At 37.9% G+C, this 14,237-nt stretch overlaps 1 protein-coding gene across 4 annotated transcripts in view; it reads right to left on the reverse strand.

Moving 5' to 3' along the window:
* Positions 1 to 14,237, reverse strand: part of LAMA2 (laminin subunit alpha 2) — a 391,440-nt gene that overhangs the window by 117,585 nt on the left and 259,618 nt on the right. For all 4 annotated transcript variants that reach the window (XM_074819148.1, XM_074819147.1, XM_074819146.1 and 1 more), the window contains 4 exons: positions 12,070 to 12,250; positions 8,491 to 8,627; positions 5,798 to 6,034; positions 2,231 to 2,374 (listed from right to left, as the gene is read on the reverse strand). In XM_074819148.1, the coding sequence (XP_074675249.1) occupies positions 2,231 to 2,374; positions 5,798 to 6,034; positions 8,491 to 8,627; positions 12,070 to 12,250 (699 nt within the window). The remainder of the gene's footprint in view (positions 1 to 2,230; positions 2,375 to 5,797; positions 6,035 to 8,490; positions 8,628 to 12,069; positions 12,251 to 14,237) is intronic.

Below are 14,237 nucleotides of genomic sequence, written 5' to 3' on the forward strand. Positions count from 1 at the left end.
CAGTCTTACTACTCCTTCAGGTATAAACAACAATAATGACTTCTCCGTCAAGGCTTTTGCACCTTGTCCTCATGTTAACAAAGAGCGTACTAGCACCAGTTAAAATAGCTTTATCAGCAAGTGATCTCATGAATCATAGTGCTACTTAGTCTTGGGTCTCCTCTGTTTGGATTGTGAGAAATGTACCTTACGAAGCAGCGTACTTCTCACTAACACTTATATACCTCTGGGGCTGTGGAACACAGGGCCCAATCCCTTAGTACTTTTACACAATATTCAAGCTAGGTGTTCTCCAGGCAATATGCAGAGAGTGAGGGCTCAGGGCTTCTGTAACTTTAAATTCAGATTTAATGGAAAATATAAGGATGCCACTTAGATACTTGCAATTTTCTTAGACTTGTTTAAAGAGTCTCAACAGCATTATATAGAAATCATTACTTTGATCAAAAACTGTAATAAGAGTCTTAGTAATTCTGTGCAGATGAGAGTATCACAGGAAGTGTGTGAACAAATGCAAAGGGCTGGTATTAAAATTACTTTCTCCGAAAGAGTGTGGAAAACAAAGAAAACAAGTGCAGAGTCATATCTCTAACAGTCATCCCATCAACATTCTGTTCATGAGATAGGGACCAGGTAATGAGGAATCAACCAAGTCCTGTACTGTACTTTAAGCATCTTGGTATTTCCATTTACAGCAGCATCTGTGGATTGATCAGACGTGGAAGCATTGCCAGCCCTAAGTGAGATTTCCCGAATTCCTATCATAACCATATTTTACTGTTTACTGCTTTAGACATCAAGTGGCCAACACATTTGAATTTCAGATCAGCCTTGCCTTACTGTCATAAGACAGGATTTGATTGTTTAAACATATTTAGTGCCATTTGAAGCACCTGAGAGTATCTGAAATAGCCACCAGTAGCTAGCAGAACCCAGTCTCAGTTCGCAACTCTGAAATAATTCTCAAATAGATCAGAGTACTAAAAACTAAATGAGATGTAGACATACACTTGTTTACATATGAGCATAAATACAAAAGGAAATTAATCAAGAGACACAAAATAATCAGGAGGTTTAAACTATGTTTCTGCTTTGTGCTGCCACAAAGGTCAAAGTACAATTTTCCAGAACTGTTGCTGTCATGGAACTTGATTAAATTTTATAACTTGTCAGCCTTTTACAGCCTTTCATCTCCAGCCTACCAGCATATGATGGGCAAAACTGAAATAATGAGAAAAACTGGGTCAGATCATGATGAATCAATTCATCCACTGGGAAAGGAAAGAGGTGCTATTGGACTGAACAATGATGGGGAGAATGGGCGCTATTCATATTACTTTAACCAAGAGAAATGAACTCTTTTAGAGTAAGAGGTCACATCTTGATTTCAGCCTAAAGTATCCTTATCCAATTGATGCTTGTGCATGACAAGTCAGGGGCTTTGGATGATTTGCATTAGGCAGACATTCCCTCTATGGTTGACATGCTTTCTAGCAGAGATATGACTGACCATACATGGGACTGAACACGTCTTTTTTAATTAGAAATAACTCCTCCAGAATGTAGCCAAGGAGCTGGCACAGCAGCGATGGACAGCAGTGGTCTCTCAATGTGTGTTTTGCACTCATTGTGCAGATAAATGGAGACATCCAGTCTGCCTCATGTGTCAGTCCACCATAGGTCTCAAGCCCCTCTTCCATGAAAAGGTGGAGAGCTCTTTCTTTGTTCTGATGGATTATACCCTCCCATTCTTGAATTTAAACACAGCTTCAATAAGCAATTTTTTAAAATTAAAAAAACCCCAACAAAACAACGATGAAAATAAACAGATTAATTGAACTATGGGAAATCTTTGCTGGACAAGAAGCATCTGTGACCCTTGAATACACCTAGGTAAACTGCATATCATATAACAGAGTTTATGTTACATTGCACTGGACTGCATAATTTCCCCACACAAGTAGCTTGCCCTTTCCTGGGTTTTAATAGCTTTACTTTGGCTTGACGTCAGCTAACCTATCATTGTTTTTTTAATCTACTTATTTACTTTTAATGCCTTGACCCTGATTGTCTAATAGAACATACTGCTCTCTCCACTTCTCAAAGTATAAAGAGGAAAATGATTGCTTAAATGTTTGGCCATTTCCTAGCTACCTCTCAGCGCCTGACTAAAAGATGCCAGCAGGAAACAACATTATCGCATTACATGGCTCAGCAGTTTCCTACTCACCCACATGCGAATCAGTCCCCTTGCCTCACTGCACTGTGTAGTCAGGCCAAAGCAATAGCAACTGCTGCAGCCAAGTGGGTTTCTGGCAGAGAGACCAAATGTACCAGACTTGCACCTGTCACAGTGGACACCTTCCACATTAACCTGGAAGACAAAGAACATTTAAAAAAAAAAAAAAAAAGCTTTATTTCAAGGTAGTAATAATAAAATCATACAGTAATGATAATAACAGAGTGCAGATAGAAAGAAGTGTAAGGAAATATTCAAGGAACTTTCCAGCTTATTATCATGTGTGTATGCAAACACATACAATTGATGTTAATTGAGGCATTTGCACTTGTATCCACTGAGTAGCTCTGAGCAATGGATGCTGGCTTCATCCTGCAGTTGTCAGCACAGAAAAATCAAATGGCACTTTGGGTGTGACATGCTCAATAATTGATTGATAAGATAAGAAAAAATATGTCCTTCTGAAACTGCCAGGGTTAATCAAGCCTTTTGTTTAATAGGAATTAGCTTTGACAAGTTAGAATGTTTAAGATACATTATTAAATGTTCTTGCTGAGAAACATATTTTAATGGAAATAGTGTAGAGAAAAGCTTTCCCCTCTTTGTGATTGTTTTCCACATCACTGAACAGTATTAACAAGTCTGAAATGTTTCACTGTTGTAATGTCAGTGACTCTATTTTCATTTTTCAATTAGCCCAAATAAAAAGCTATACCAGATAGGGCCAGATACATAATAATTTATGCATAGCCTTTTAAAACCATTTTCATACTGAGACCAAGTTATTTTAAAAAAATCACCAATATGAAAGTACTGGTTGGCTTTTCCTCCCCCTCCCCCCCCCTTTTTTTTCTCTTGAGAGTAATGTGAAGAAGCCGATCTAAAAACAAATTCAACTTTCCAAAGCTTATACAGGAAACCAGCATTATCCCCGAGGATTTGCCATTTTTAACCCTCATTTCCACATGTAACTCTATCAGCAAATGTGCCTACGCTGTATTTAGCTTAGATTTTGCTGCTTTTTGTCAGGGCTGACAAAGGGGCTCCTGAGCCTTTGAAAGCTTATTTCTGCAGCTATAACAGCAGGTTTAAATGGGAATGATTACCATTTTATAAAAATCTAGCTTCTTCCATATAAAACTCTTTCGAAAAAGTTAGATAAAAGATAACCACCCCTAGATATAAATTCAACCTTAAATTCTAGAAAAAAAAAATATGCTGATTTAATTCAGTATTGTCAATTTTCTGTCATAAATTGCGATTTTTACTTTATTTGCATTTTGTTTCATCTCATTTGCAGTTTCTTATCATTAATCATCAGCTAAATATATACTGTTAATTTGCACTCACAGAAACATAAAAGTAACTGTATTAGCCTTAAAAGAATCAACAAAGAAAATTTCTGTTTAAAAAAGCCATAAACCCCCATTCTTTCTACTTAGTGCTTAGAAGAGCTACAAGACAGACATTGACATACTAGACCTGATCAAGAAAAGGGGAACCAAGATGGTTAGAGGGGTTGGAGCACATCATGCACCAGGAAAGGCTGAAAGAATTGAGATACTTCTATTTTTCCATTTCAGAGGATGACATAGGACAAGTAACACTGATCACTATGCTGAATTTTACTCAGATGATCCATGTGATCAACTCACTTCAGTATTCTTACGGTATCACCAATCAAATGTATCAGTATTTGTGAAATAGAACATGATGTTTTCTGTTCAAATACCAGAAAAATGGGAGGGTGGTCAAGCAGTTTGCAAAAAGAGGTTGTGAAATCCCCATCCTTGGAAATGCTTCCTCAGCAATATCTTTCAAACAAGCTGCTGGACTAGACGACATCCACAGGTACCTTCCAATCTAATTTGTTCTATAGTTCCTCCATTGAGTTTATCCTTTGAACTCAGAAGGAAGTGACTGGTGCCCATTTAACAAAAGAATTACCTGGCAATTCAATAATTTAATTTCATCCTTCCATTTTACTAGCTCTTTGTGTCAGTACAGTCCCTGAAAAAGAATGAATCGAACAGAAGGAATCTCTAGAGGTCACTTTTAAAACCCTCCTCCTTGAAGAGGGACTATCACCAATAGTAGATTAGGTTACCCATGCCTCTTTCTAGCCAATTCTTGAAAACCTCCAAGAATAGGGATTTCACAACCTTTCTAGATAATCTGTTCCAGTGTTGCATAACTCCTCCTAGTGATTGTTTTTTTTTCCTAATGTACAACCCCAAACTCCCAAGCTGCCATTTGCAGCTGTTGTCCCTTGTCACATCTTTTGCTACTACCAGAAAGGACTTGACTCCATCAACTACTCTGAAGTGGCTGTAGGCTGCAACTGCATTTTCTCTTAGTCTCTAGTTTTTGCAGACTAAAAGAGTCTAGCTCTGTCAGAATATTCTTACAGATCATTTGCTCTAAGTCTCTTTGCAGCCTTTCTCTGGATCCTCTCCAGTTTCTCAACAACACTCTTGAATCAGGTCCTAAAACTGGATGCCATTTCCAGTCTCACTAGCACTGAGTAGAGGGGATAAAGACTTTCGTCTGCTGGTCATGCTCTTCATGATGTCCTACCTTGCAGCTGCATTGGCCAGTATGATCAATGCTTCCAGCTCAGTAGGCAGGTTGCCTTATTTATGAGAGTACATGGTTGGCTTATATTCAGTTTGCCATTCCCCAAAGCCTGTATGTGCTTTTCAGCAGCATTACCACTCAGACTTTTTCCTCCCAAACTGTACTGATTCTTGAGGTTATTCCACTCCAATTTGTGACCTTTCTATTTTCTCAACCATCAAGCTTTTCAAGGACCCTCTAGACTGTAGTTCTACTGTTCAGCATGTTAAACCACCTCCTCCAAATCAGCAATATTCTCAGATTTGCTGATGGTGAATTCTGTCATCTGTGTCTGGAGATATTCTGGGGTATTCTGCTTGCTGGCTACCAACTGCATGGCAAACCACTGATTATTGCACTTTAATCCCAGCAATCTAGTCAATTTTCAAACCACCAAAGTGTGCTGTTCTTCGAAGAACAATTCCAATTAAAAATGCTGTGGGTGATGACGCCAGAAGTCTTTGCTTTAGTGATCTTGAATTGGATGCAGTCTACTCCGAAGAACAGATTCTACTGCAGTGAATTCTACTCATAAAATGATCAATACTGACTCCCTCTAAATCAATGTACTATAAAGAACTAGCACTGTGGCATACTGTTATTACTGATGTGTTTGCTTTTAATTTGCCAAATATCTGAACAAAATCTGTATTGAACGGGGTTAAACTGGCAACAGTTCTGTAGGAACAGGAAGAAATACAAAGCAAGAAGAGAGCCTAAGAGGATGCTATCCTGGCAAGTGTTAGTGTGTGAAAAAGCAACTGATAAGGACTTAGTCTTTCCTTACGTTAGACTCCTTCCACAGCAGTTAGCAAATGTACTATGAAAACCAATGAAATTTGTCTGCATGTATTGTTGGAACAGGCAAGTACTAATGTCAGTAAATTTTGGAATAAACTTCTCAACAACTACAAGATCGGCTTACAACCTTCATTGTCCTACCTTGCAGCTGCATTGGCCAGTATGATCAACGCATGAGCACTTCCCCAACTCTGTGTCACAGCTCTGTGGATCAGTCCCTGTCAGGAAGCACTGACAAGCAACACAACGTGGATAATTCCAGTAACCCAACCTGCACTCAGTGCATTTATCCCCAGAGAATTCTGGGCGGCAGAAGCAACAGCCCGTATTTAAGTCACACTGAGAACTTAGGGCTCCAATGAGGCTGCATTCACAGGGCTAAAAAGGAGAGAAACAAAGAGAAAATTGCAATTGCGCTTCTGAAAAAAAAAAAAAAAACAACAAAACCCAACAACAAAGCAACTCACCTCTTTCATGTATCTATAAATAAAGTACAGCATTGAATTTCCACTGTCCAAAGGTTGAATTATAAGTATAGGCATTTATCTTTATTCAACAAGGGTAAAGCAATTACACTAAATACATTTTCAACACTGTTTTCTTTTTGAACAGATATTACTTACCACTGAGAAGTTAGGCAGTAAAATCAAATAAATCTAAAAGGGTCAAGGACACTGGGATACTTTGCAGACAAAATTAACTTAAAAACTGTAAGTGCTGTCTGAATAGTGCTTTCTATGTAAACCCTCTGCAGGGCATGTTCAGACCACTTTGTTAAAACTAGAATTGCTCAGGGGCAGTGGTCCCAGTGGAATCTAGTTCAATGTTTATTAATCATCCATCAGACAGGTAACTATCTTCTTTGTACAAATAGGACCCTTAGATGACAGTAATTTACACAGTAAGGGATAGAGATTTAGTCATGTGATGTACTGGGAAGTAAACTTCCTCACAGAATGAGCCTTGCGCTGGCAGGTAAGGATAGAAATAGGTGATTTGCCACAGGGTCTAGATATTGGATATAGAAGTAAGTGGCAGGAAAAGCTGCAGGCTTCCAAAGAACAGAAGAATCTCTCAGTGCTATTACTGTGACTGTACTGCAAAGCTAGCACAGGACATTTGCTGCGATCACTGGTGTGACCAGAATCTCATATGGAGAAGTTCAGCTTGCAGAAGCAAACTCAGTGCCAGTAGTACAGGTTACCACAGTAACTGACATGGATAGACTTGGTAAAATTAAGGGCACAAAGCTGAAAAAGAGAGGAGGAAAATACAGATTCAGTTTCTAAGCAAAACTGGTTTTTACATGAATACTTACAGCGCCTTTCTTCTGATCTGAAAAGACCATTTATAAAGAAGGTGATTATATACAGAAACCACTCAAATTCAGTCTTTACTGAATGTCAGAAAAACTATTTAACTACTGGTTAAATGTTAGACTGCTAGACTACTACCTAACCTAAGAAATAAAACCTGACAGAAGGAACCTTATTCTTCAAGATACCTTTGAACATAAAGCTTAGAAAGCAAATGTTCACCATACACTGAAATATCTTGGTGTGCAGTATCAAAACCTAAATTACAATCAGATGTTATGTTTGTTCTGCAAGCAAGCAGTTTTATGCAATGCTCTCTATTCCCTGAATTATGACAGCCCTGAAAATTTTCTGCAAAGAGTGTGTACAGGAGATTCACATCTCACTTTGCAGAAATTAGTTGCAACAATCTGTAAGAGATGTGGGCTGATAGATCATTATTAATTTAGATGGTGCCATGGAACTGTCATACTAATGCGCTCACATAAAAGACAATCAGAAAATATACTCCAGAGCTCAAAGAGAGGTCTTCAACCTCATTAGGCTGGTTTCAGAAGCCAAGAGTCTGTATCACAGAAGCACAGCAGAGGTTTCACAAGAGGAGTTTTCCATACATACAGAAAAGAAATCATTCTTGATAATTAGCTTGCAGCCTGAGCTACATGACAAACAGCCTTTTAAAAAAGAGCATTAATGGTGTATGACCATGTTCAGACAAGACAGTGTTTTGGAGTAATTGCAGCAGTAGTATAAATCCCTCATCATCAATGAGAACAGCAGAGAGGAGAAGACATCTGAACTTTGCACAATAGTCACTGTCACCAGTTTTCAACCTTAACCAACTACTGCTCCCCTTAACTCAAGAGTAGGACATTAACAACAGCTTTCATGGCCTCTTTGACATACTATCGTTGTTCTCTTATTTCTTCTCTGTTCTTCCCTTCCCTTCAGATTTTTTTTAACTCTGGTCAAACATTGGAATAAGGATTTAAAGGCTAATGAGAAGAACATAGAAAAAAAGTGCATTTTACAGCTCAGGTGGCTGTTTCTTTTCTTCTCTCTTCACTGTCTCTCACACACAAGTTGAAGCCCTTCTCAAGTAAACTCCAAGCACAAATTCCCAGTGGTATCACAATTAGGGCCAAAGTAAATTTGTTCTGCAAAGGCACTGTCAATTACCTGTAACTACTCATCTATATACATTGTACAAAATACTGTGGTAATCTCAATCACATTAAATGCAGCTATAATAAAAGAAATCAGGCTCAAGCAGGACACTGACTCAGCATGACAGCAGTATAAACAGGGCGTTTGGTGTTACAGGCTGCATACCTGAGACAGAGGATCTGTAGTGCTCAGTAACAGATCGCCAACACTTACACCACAGTCTGACAAGAAAACTCACAATGCAGAGACGAACCATGATTTACAACTTAAAATTATGTTCCAGCTACAAATTACTGTATTTACCCCATGGGAAAGAAGTAACATACACAGAGAAAATAGAGATCCACTCACCTTGCAGCCGCTGACAATGTCATGGCCCCAGTAATTTGGTGCACATTTGTCACACATATCTCCAACAGTATTGGGAGGGCAGATACAGCGGCCACTGACAGGATCGCAGTTATTACCAAAACGTGAACACTCACAGGCTTCATGGGAGACAGGAAAAAATAAAGCAGAGGAAAAGTTACCCCTGTATGTGACACCTGGAAAGCGGACCCTAGCAGGGTTAGGATCATTCCACCGAAGCTTTTACTGTACAGTGAACTTGCAGTTATCTGCAGACACAGTGGGGCAGGAAAGGTAGGGCAAACCCAGAAAAACCAAAACTAGGAGCAATGCAACACAGATTAACTGAGGTTGAAGTAACTACCATGAGAACAAAATGGGAAAAATAAAGGCACCGACTGCAGAGATGTAGAGACTTCTGAGATGGTGCACTTATGTAACATAGCTGCAGGAGTATCGCTGTACAATTTCTGGGCCCACGCTGTCTCATGCAAGAAGCCACCTGACTGCCTCTGAGCCCTCTACACAGGGAAACTGCAGTGTGTTTAACCTCTTCCACCAATCTGAGCCAACCTCCTGAAATTTCTGCTGCTGAGAACAGACTTTTCTTAAAGGGCAAAAAAAGTGTTTCAGTTTCTTTCTCCCATTCCTTTTTTTCAGGTTACATGTATTCTGCCTTGGGGGGACATCAACAACATGCCTCTTCATAGGAAACTGGGATTCTTTGCAGATTTTATTCAATTAAAAATACTTTTGTTTTGGAAGTGGTTCCAAAAATGTTCTTTGCTCTTAAAGCATTATTAAATGAACAACTCATTGGTGGCAAATGCATATTCAAGGTATGTAAGTGATAAGTAGTTATGGGGCACAAGACACCTAACTGCTTGGAGGAGCAGAACTGGTGCATGGTTGTTTTCATATGCACCATCAACATTACCCCTGAGGTCAGAGCAAGAGCATCACAAGCAAACTATGACCCTCTAAGTGATAATGTGTTCCTTGGGGTGTTTAGAGGGCAGTGTAACATAACATTTATCACTGAGGGCTGTATTTATGTCCATTGCCTTTACTGTATGAAATACTTTAATTCAGAGTAAAACTACAAAATAAGAAATCTGCAAAGATAGAACTCATATCTATAGTTCAAATAACAGGTGACCTTTATTTTTCCCATTCAATGCTTTCGCAGTAAGGTAACTGATGCAAAGAAGATAGTAAGTTTTGCCTCCATCACGCCAGGAACAAGATGTTTTGCATGCTACATAAAATCTTTTGACACACTGTGAATTGAAGATGTTTCAGAATACATCTCTCATTGGGAGACTGAGGCTTTTGGATGTGACAGCTCTTCTATGGGCTTCCAGTTCTTGCACAAAATTGGTTCAAAAGGCATGGAGGGGAAGAAAGTGATACACCAATATTTTTTGCATTTTTACTTTTATCATTATTAAAAAGAAGATGGAAAAAAATACAACACATTTGTTGCAAGCAACAGTGAAATAGCAATCTCTTTTGTATCTTTGCTGCTAGAATATCAACACTAACTGATAATGCTTTAGGAGGGTTTTTTTAGGCTTTATGGTTTTTTATTGAACAAGAAAAAAAATCAAATTATATTCCTTTTGGATAAATGCTAGATAAAAGAGGTCCAATATTTTATCTGATACTTAACTGTCACTATGGAATTCATTTCTGTGCACTTTCTTCCTAGCACAATTTGATATACTTCTATTAAATTTCTGATTTTCTCTGTGATTCATAATTTAATTCCTTTTTTTTTTTTTTTTTCATTTGAAGGAATACATAAAAAGCCTACTAAAAATAAGTGGGGAAAAAACAGCATTTTGAAAACAGAATTCCTCTCTGTTTTATTAACTTTGGAACTTTTAAAAATCTGAATTTTCTGAACATCTTTAGCTGTTGCAGCTATTTAAAATATTTGATGACCACAGGCAGATACATTTCTGTTTAAAACATTGTTTGGGTTTACACTACTTTCTCATTTCATCACCATTCTTTAAACTCTGTCATTTCAAGTTTGCCAAGAGAGCAGTTAAAATTTTTATGTGAAATATTGTTAATTGCCCTTTCAGTTTCTTTCCCCAACTGTATGAAATTAAAAACCTTTTGTAGTATTTCACAATAGTGATATGCTTTTAAACTGTGAAATGTTAGAATAAGAGACTAATCATGAAGATAAACTATAGTATTTTTGCCCTCCATACGTGTGCTAAGGGCTTTAGGACCTCAGTTTATTTCAAGCTCTCTCATCAGTGAGCCTGTGAACCAATCTTTCCCTCTTCCAAGGTGCCAGGTGTTTGCACTCTTCAAGGCAGTAAATGTTTTCTGAGCCCTTCCTTCCCATGGGAGACAATACCATAAAGTAATGTTTTCAAATATGATCTATATTCCAGCCTGGCTCAAGGTTTATCAACATGACAGGTGAAATTTAATTTTGCTGCACAGATGGGGGTCTCGAGGCTTCGATGCTCCTTCCATTAAAAAAAGGGAGCAAAAAAGGCAGAGAGCTAGGCTTGTCGCTTCTGCTGCCATTCTAGATGGAAAAGGAAGAAGAATAGGATACCAGGCATGGTGATTTCTGCTTCTAGAAAGAATGCAGTTTATGCCTGAAGAATAATAGCAGCAATACCCTTGGCTTTATAGCACTCTGTCATCAGCAAAGAATGCTGCAGACCCATTGCCATTCTGGCATCCCAGCAGCCAGCCACACTAGACAACTATCTAAGTCTCGTGTGATCACACCTAAATGAGTCTTATGAGACCTTAAAAATACAGTTCTATTAGCAAAGATGGATATTTCCCTGTGAAGAGACCGATCGATTAGGTTTTTTTCGACATAGCAGTCTGTACTGCTTTAAGGACAGGGACCATCCATTTCAGTGTTTGACCTAATGCCCAAAAGGACAAATGTAAATGTAAAGAAATGGCTGGATATATTTATACCTGATGCTGGAGTTTCAGCATCTGGAAAAGCATACTTTTCATGTGTTTACACAAGGGACACAGTAGAGAATTTTATCTGAAGAGCTTGTTATACACAAAAAGTATACAAGTAAGCGAGATCCTAAAAAAATCACTGTATATAAATTTATTAAAAAAGGATCAACCATGTAAGGAGAGTTAAAAGGTCTGGGATAAAACTAGAAGCAAAGGGATTTTTTTTTTCTTTTTTTTTCCATTCACCTCCCTTACATCCCTTTAAGCTGATGCAATTTGGCAAGTACTTTAATCCACCTTCTATGATACTCTTACCATAACTAAATTATAGGAACTTCATAGAAATCTTCTGGTAGAAATTATGTGGAGCAAAGGACATTCCTCTTCCTTCTAAACTTGGTAGATTAGCCACAAACTGACCTTAAAATAGCAGGAATTGCTTGGGTCTTTTGTTTTTGCCAATCACCATCCTTGTCAATTGACTGATTTACAGGGCTGTCTGTGAAAATACCTACCTGTCAGGAAAATTTGTTAGACAATCCAAAACCAGCCAAACTAGAATCTTAGTAATCAATCAATCAGTCAATCAATCAATCTGAAATTGGCTGCAAATAATTTACATACGAGTACAGCCTCCTTCTTCAAAGTTGTAAAATCCATGAGCACAGCGGTCACACTTCTTTCCTGTCACTCCAGGCTGGCAATAACACTGTCCATCTCCATCGCAGTCAAAGGATTTGGAACCAAAAGAGTTGCAGTTGCAGGGAACACATCCTCTTGAAGACTGTAAACCAAATGTTTCAGGCTGACACAGAGAGGGGAAAAGAAGTTAGTACACAGAATGATTACCAGGAGAAAAGAGGAAAATCTGAGAGTGTAGGGAGATCAGGGTGGTTCTTTCTTCTTCATCACTGAAATACTACTCTTAACATATTGAATTGTAGGGGTAAAACACTGGGGCAAGGACAGAAAACACCTTACACAGCTAAAAAAAGAGTAAAGATTTCAGAATGTTACCTGATGCTGTAACGAATGTTCTGCAATGTAATGCATTTCCTATGAGGTTGTGTTTCCATAAGTACAATTCCCACAAGAAATGGGCCATATATATATATATATATATTCTATGTCTGGGTTCTAAGATTATGTCAGGCAGAGTTTGTTGCTAAGAGAATGAATTCAAATTCTCAGCTATGAATGGAGATTGATTCAACTGGAAAGCCTCTGAACAACTAGATTTCATCTCCTCTGACCAGAGGCAATGTCTGTATACAGTATTCTGTAACTTGAGGGCATTTCTTTTTAATTATATATAGGAATAACTTTAGAAGAATATAGATATAATGTATTTGTGTACATTACGAGCAAATAATGGGAATTATCTATTTTTAAGATAAAACCTGTCTTTGGGTTAGGTCTAAGACTAAGATAGAAGTAATTAGTGAGCCTCTGTTTCTCTTCTATTTTCATTCTTCGCTTTTTTGCACTGAGTACTGTAAAGTTCCCACAGAACCACAATAGATGGCATCAACTATAGTAATAACTTTCCTCCATAACTTCACTAGTGGAGTGCAAAAAGTATACTTGTAAAGAAGGGAAGATGCATGCTCATTTGTATACTGTAATATGGCATTCTGCAGGAAGTTTTTAACCAACAGACCCCATGGATTTTGCTGCACCAGGTAACACAGGCTCCTGGGAGCAAACTCTACTAGATATTGAAATTCTGAACTCAGTTTTGAGCTAGAGTGACTTAAAATGGGAGTACTTTTCTACCTTTTTTCAGGTATGATGATTTTCAGAGAATATTGAAACCCAAATCATATTACTAACTTCACTTGACATTGATATTACAATATTTCCTAGTAAAAATCTACCAGAGACTTTGCTAGAAAAGAAAAATGTTGAACATTAGATATTAGGAAGATCACTGCTAATGAATATAAATGAAACAAAGTAGAAAATATTTACTTTTACAATGTACTACTGTGTGACCCAGGTATGTGGTGTGAGATTTTTACCTAGTATACATCAGTACAGATTTTTCAAATCAGTGGAGCTGCACTGACTTACATTTTACATGGATTTGTTTTACAGTGGAACCCCTAATATCTTGTGTAGGTGAATTTACAGAGACTTCAGCAGGTTTCCATGTAAAAGTCCTGAAACCTGATCTCTGAGGTTAGTATTGAAGTTCCACATTCCCATAGAGAAACTGCTGATAGGTATCAGAATACAGGACTACATCTACGGTCAGAATTTGGCCTGAAGTATCATGTGAACCTAAGGAAATGCTTGATTATACATATAATAAAGAATTACACTGATTTTAATTTCCAAATTCTATACTGAAATGTTTTGCCAATGACATATTTCTGCATGACAAAACGTGGTGTATCAGAAAGAAATACTCAAAGTCATATAATTAAGGTTCAATTAAATATACTGACTATCTCTAAAGATTTCTTTTCCACAGGAAGAAACACACAGAAATGTGAATATGCCAAAATCTCAGGACAGACATTCAAATTAATGCAGTGAAGTAACCAATGCACAGCATGCATATATAGGATCTAATAAATCCTGTTTATAAGGGTGAAAACCACAATAAGTCTGATACTAGCATCACACTGCGTGAAGGAAGATTGCTAGCATGCTGGGTTGTATTCTGTGATGAGCTCTGCACAGTGAAAGACATTTTGATCAGTCATGCAAACCCCAAGATGGACCCCTAAGTTAAGCCCTCAGCGAAGCTTGTTTACACACTGAAATTCTAAGAACCACATTTACTG

The sequence above is a fragment of the Strix aluco genome, chromosome 3, assembly GCF_031877795.1.
Source record: "Strix aluco isolate bStrAlu1 chromosome 3, bStrAlu1.hap1, whole genome shotgun sequence".
NCBI lineage: Eukaryota > Metazoa > Chordata > Aves > Strigiformes > Strigidae > Strix > Strix aluco.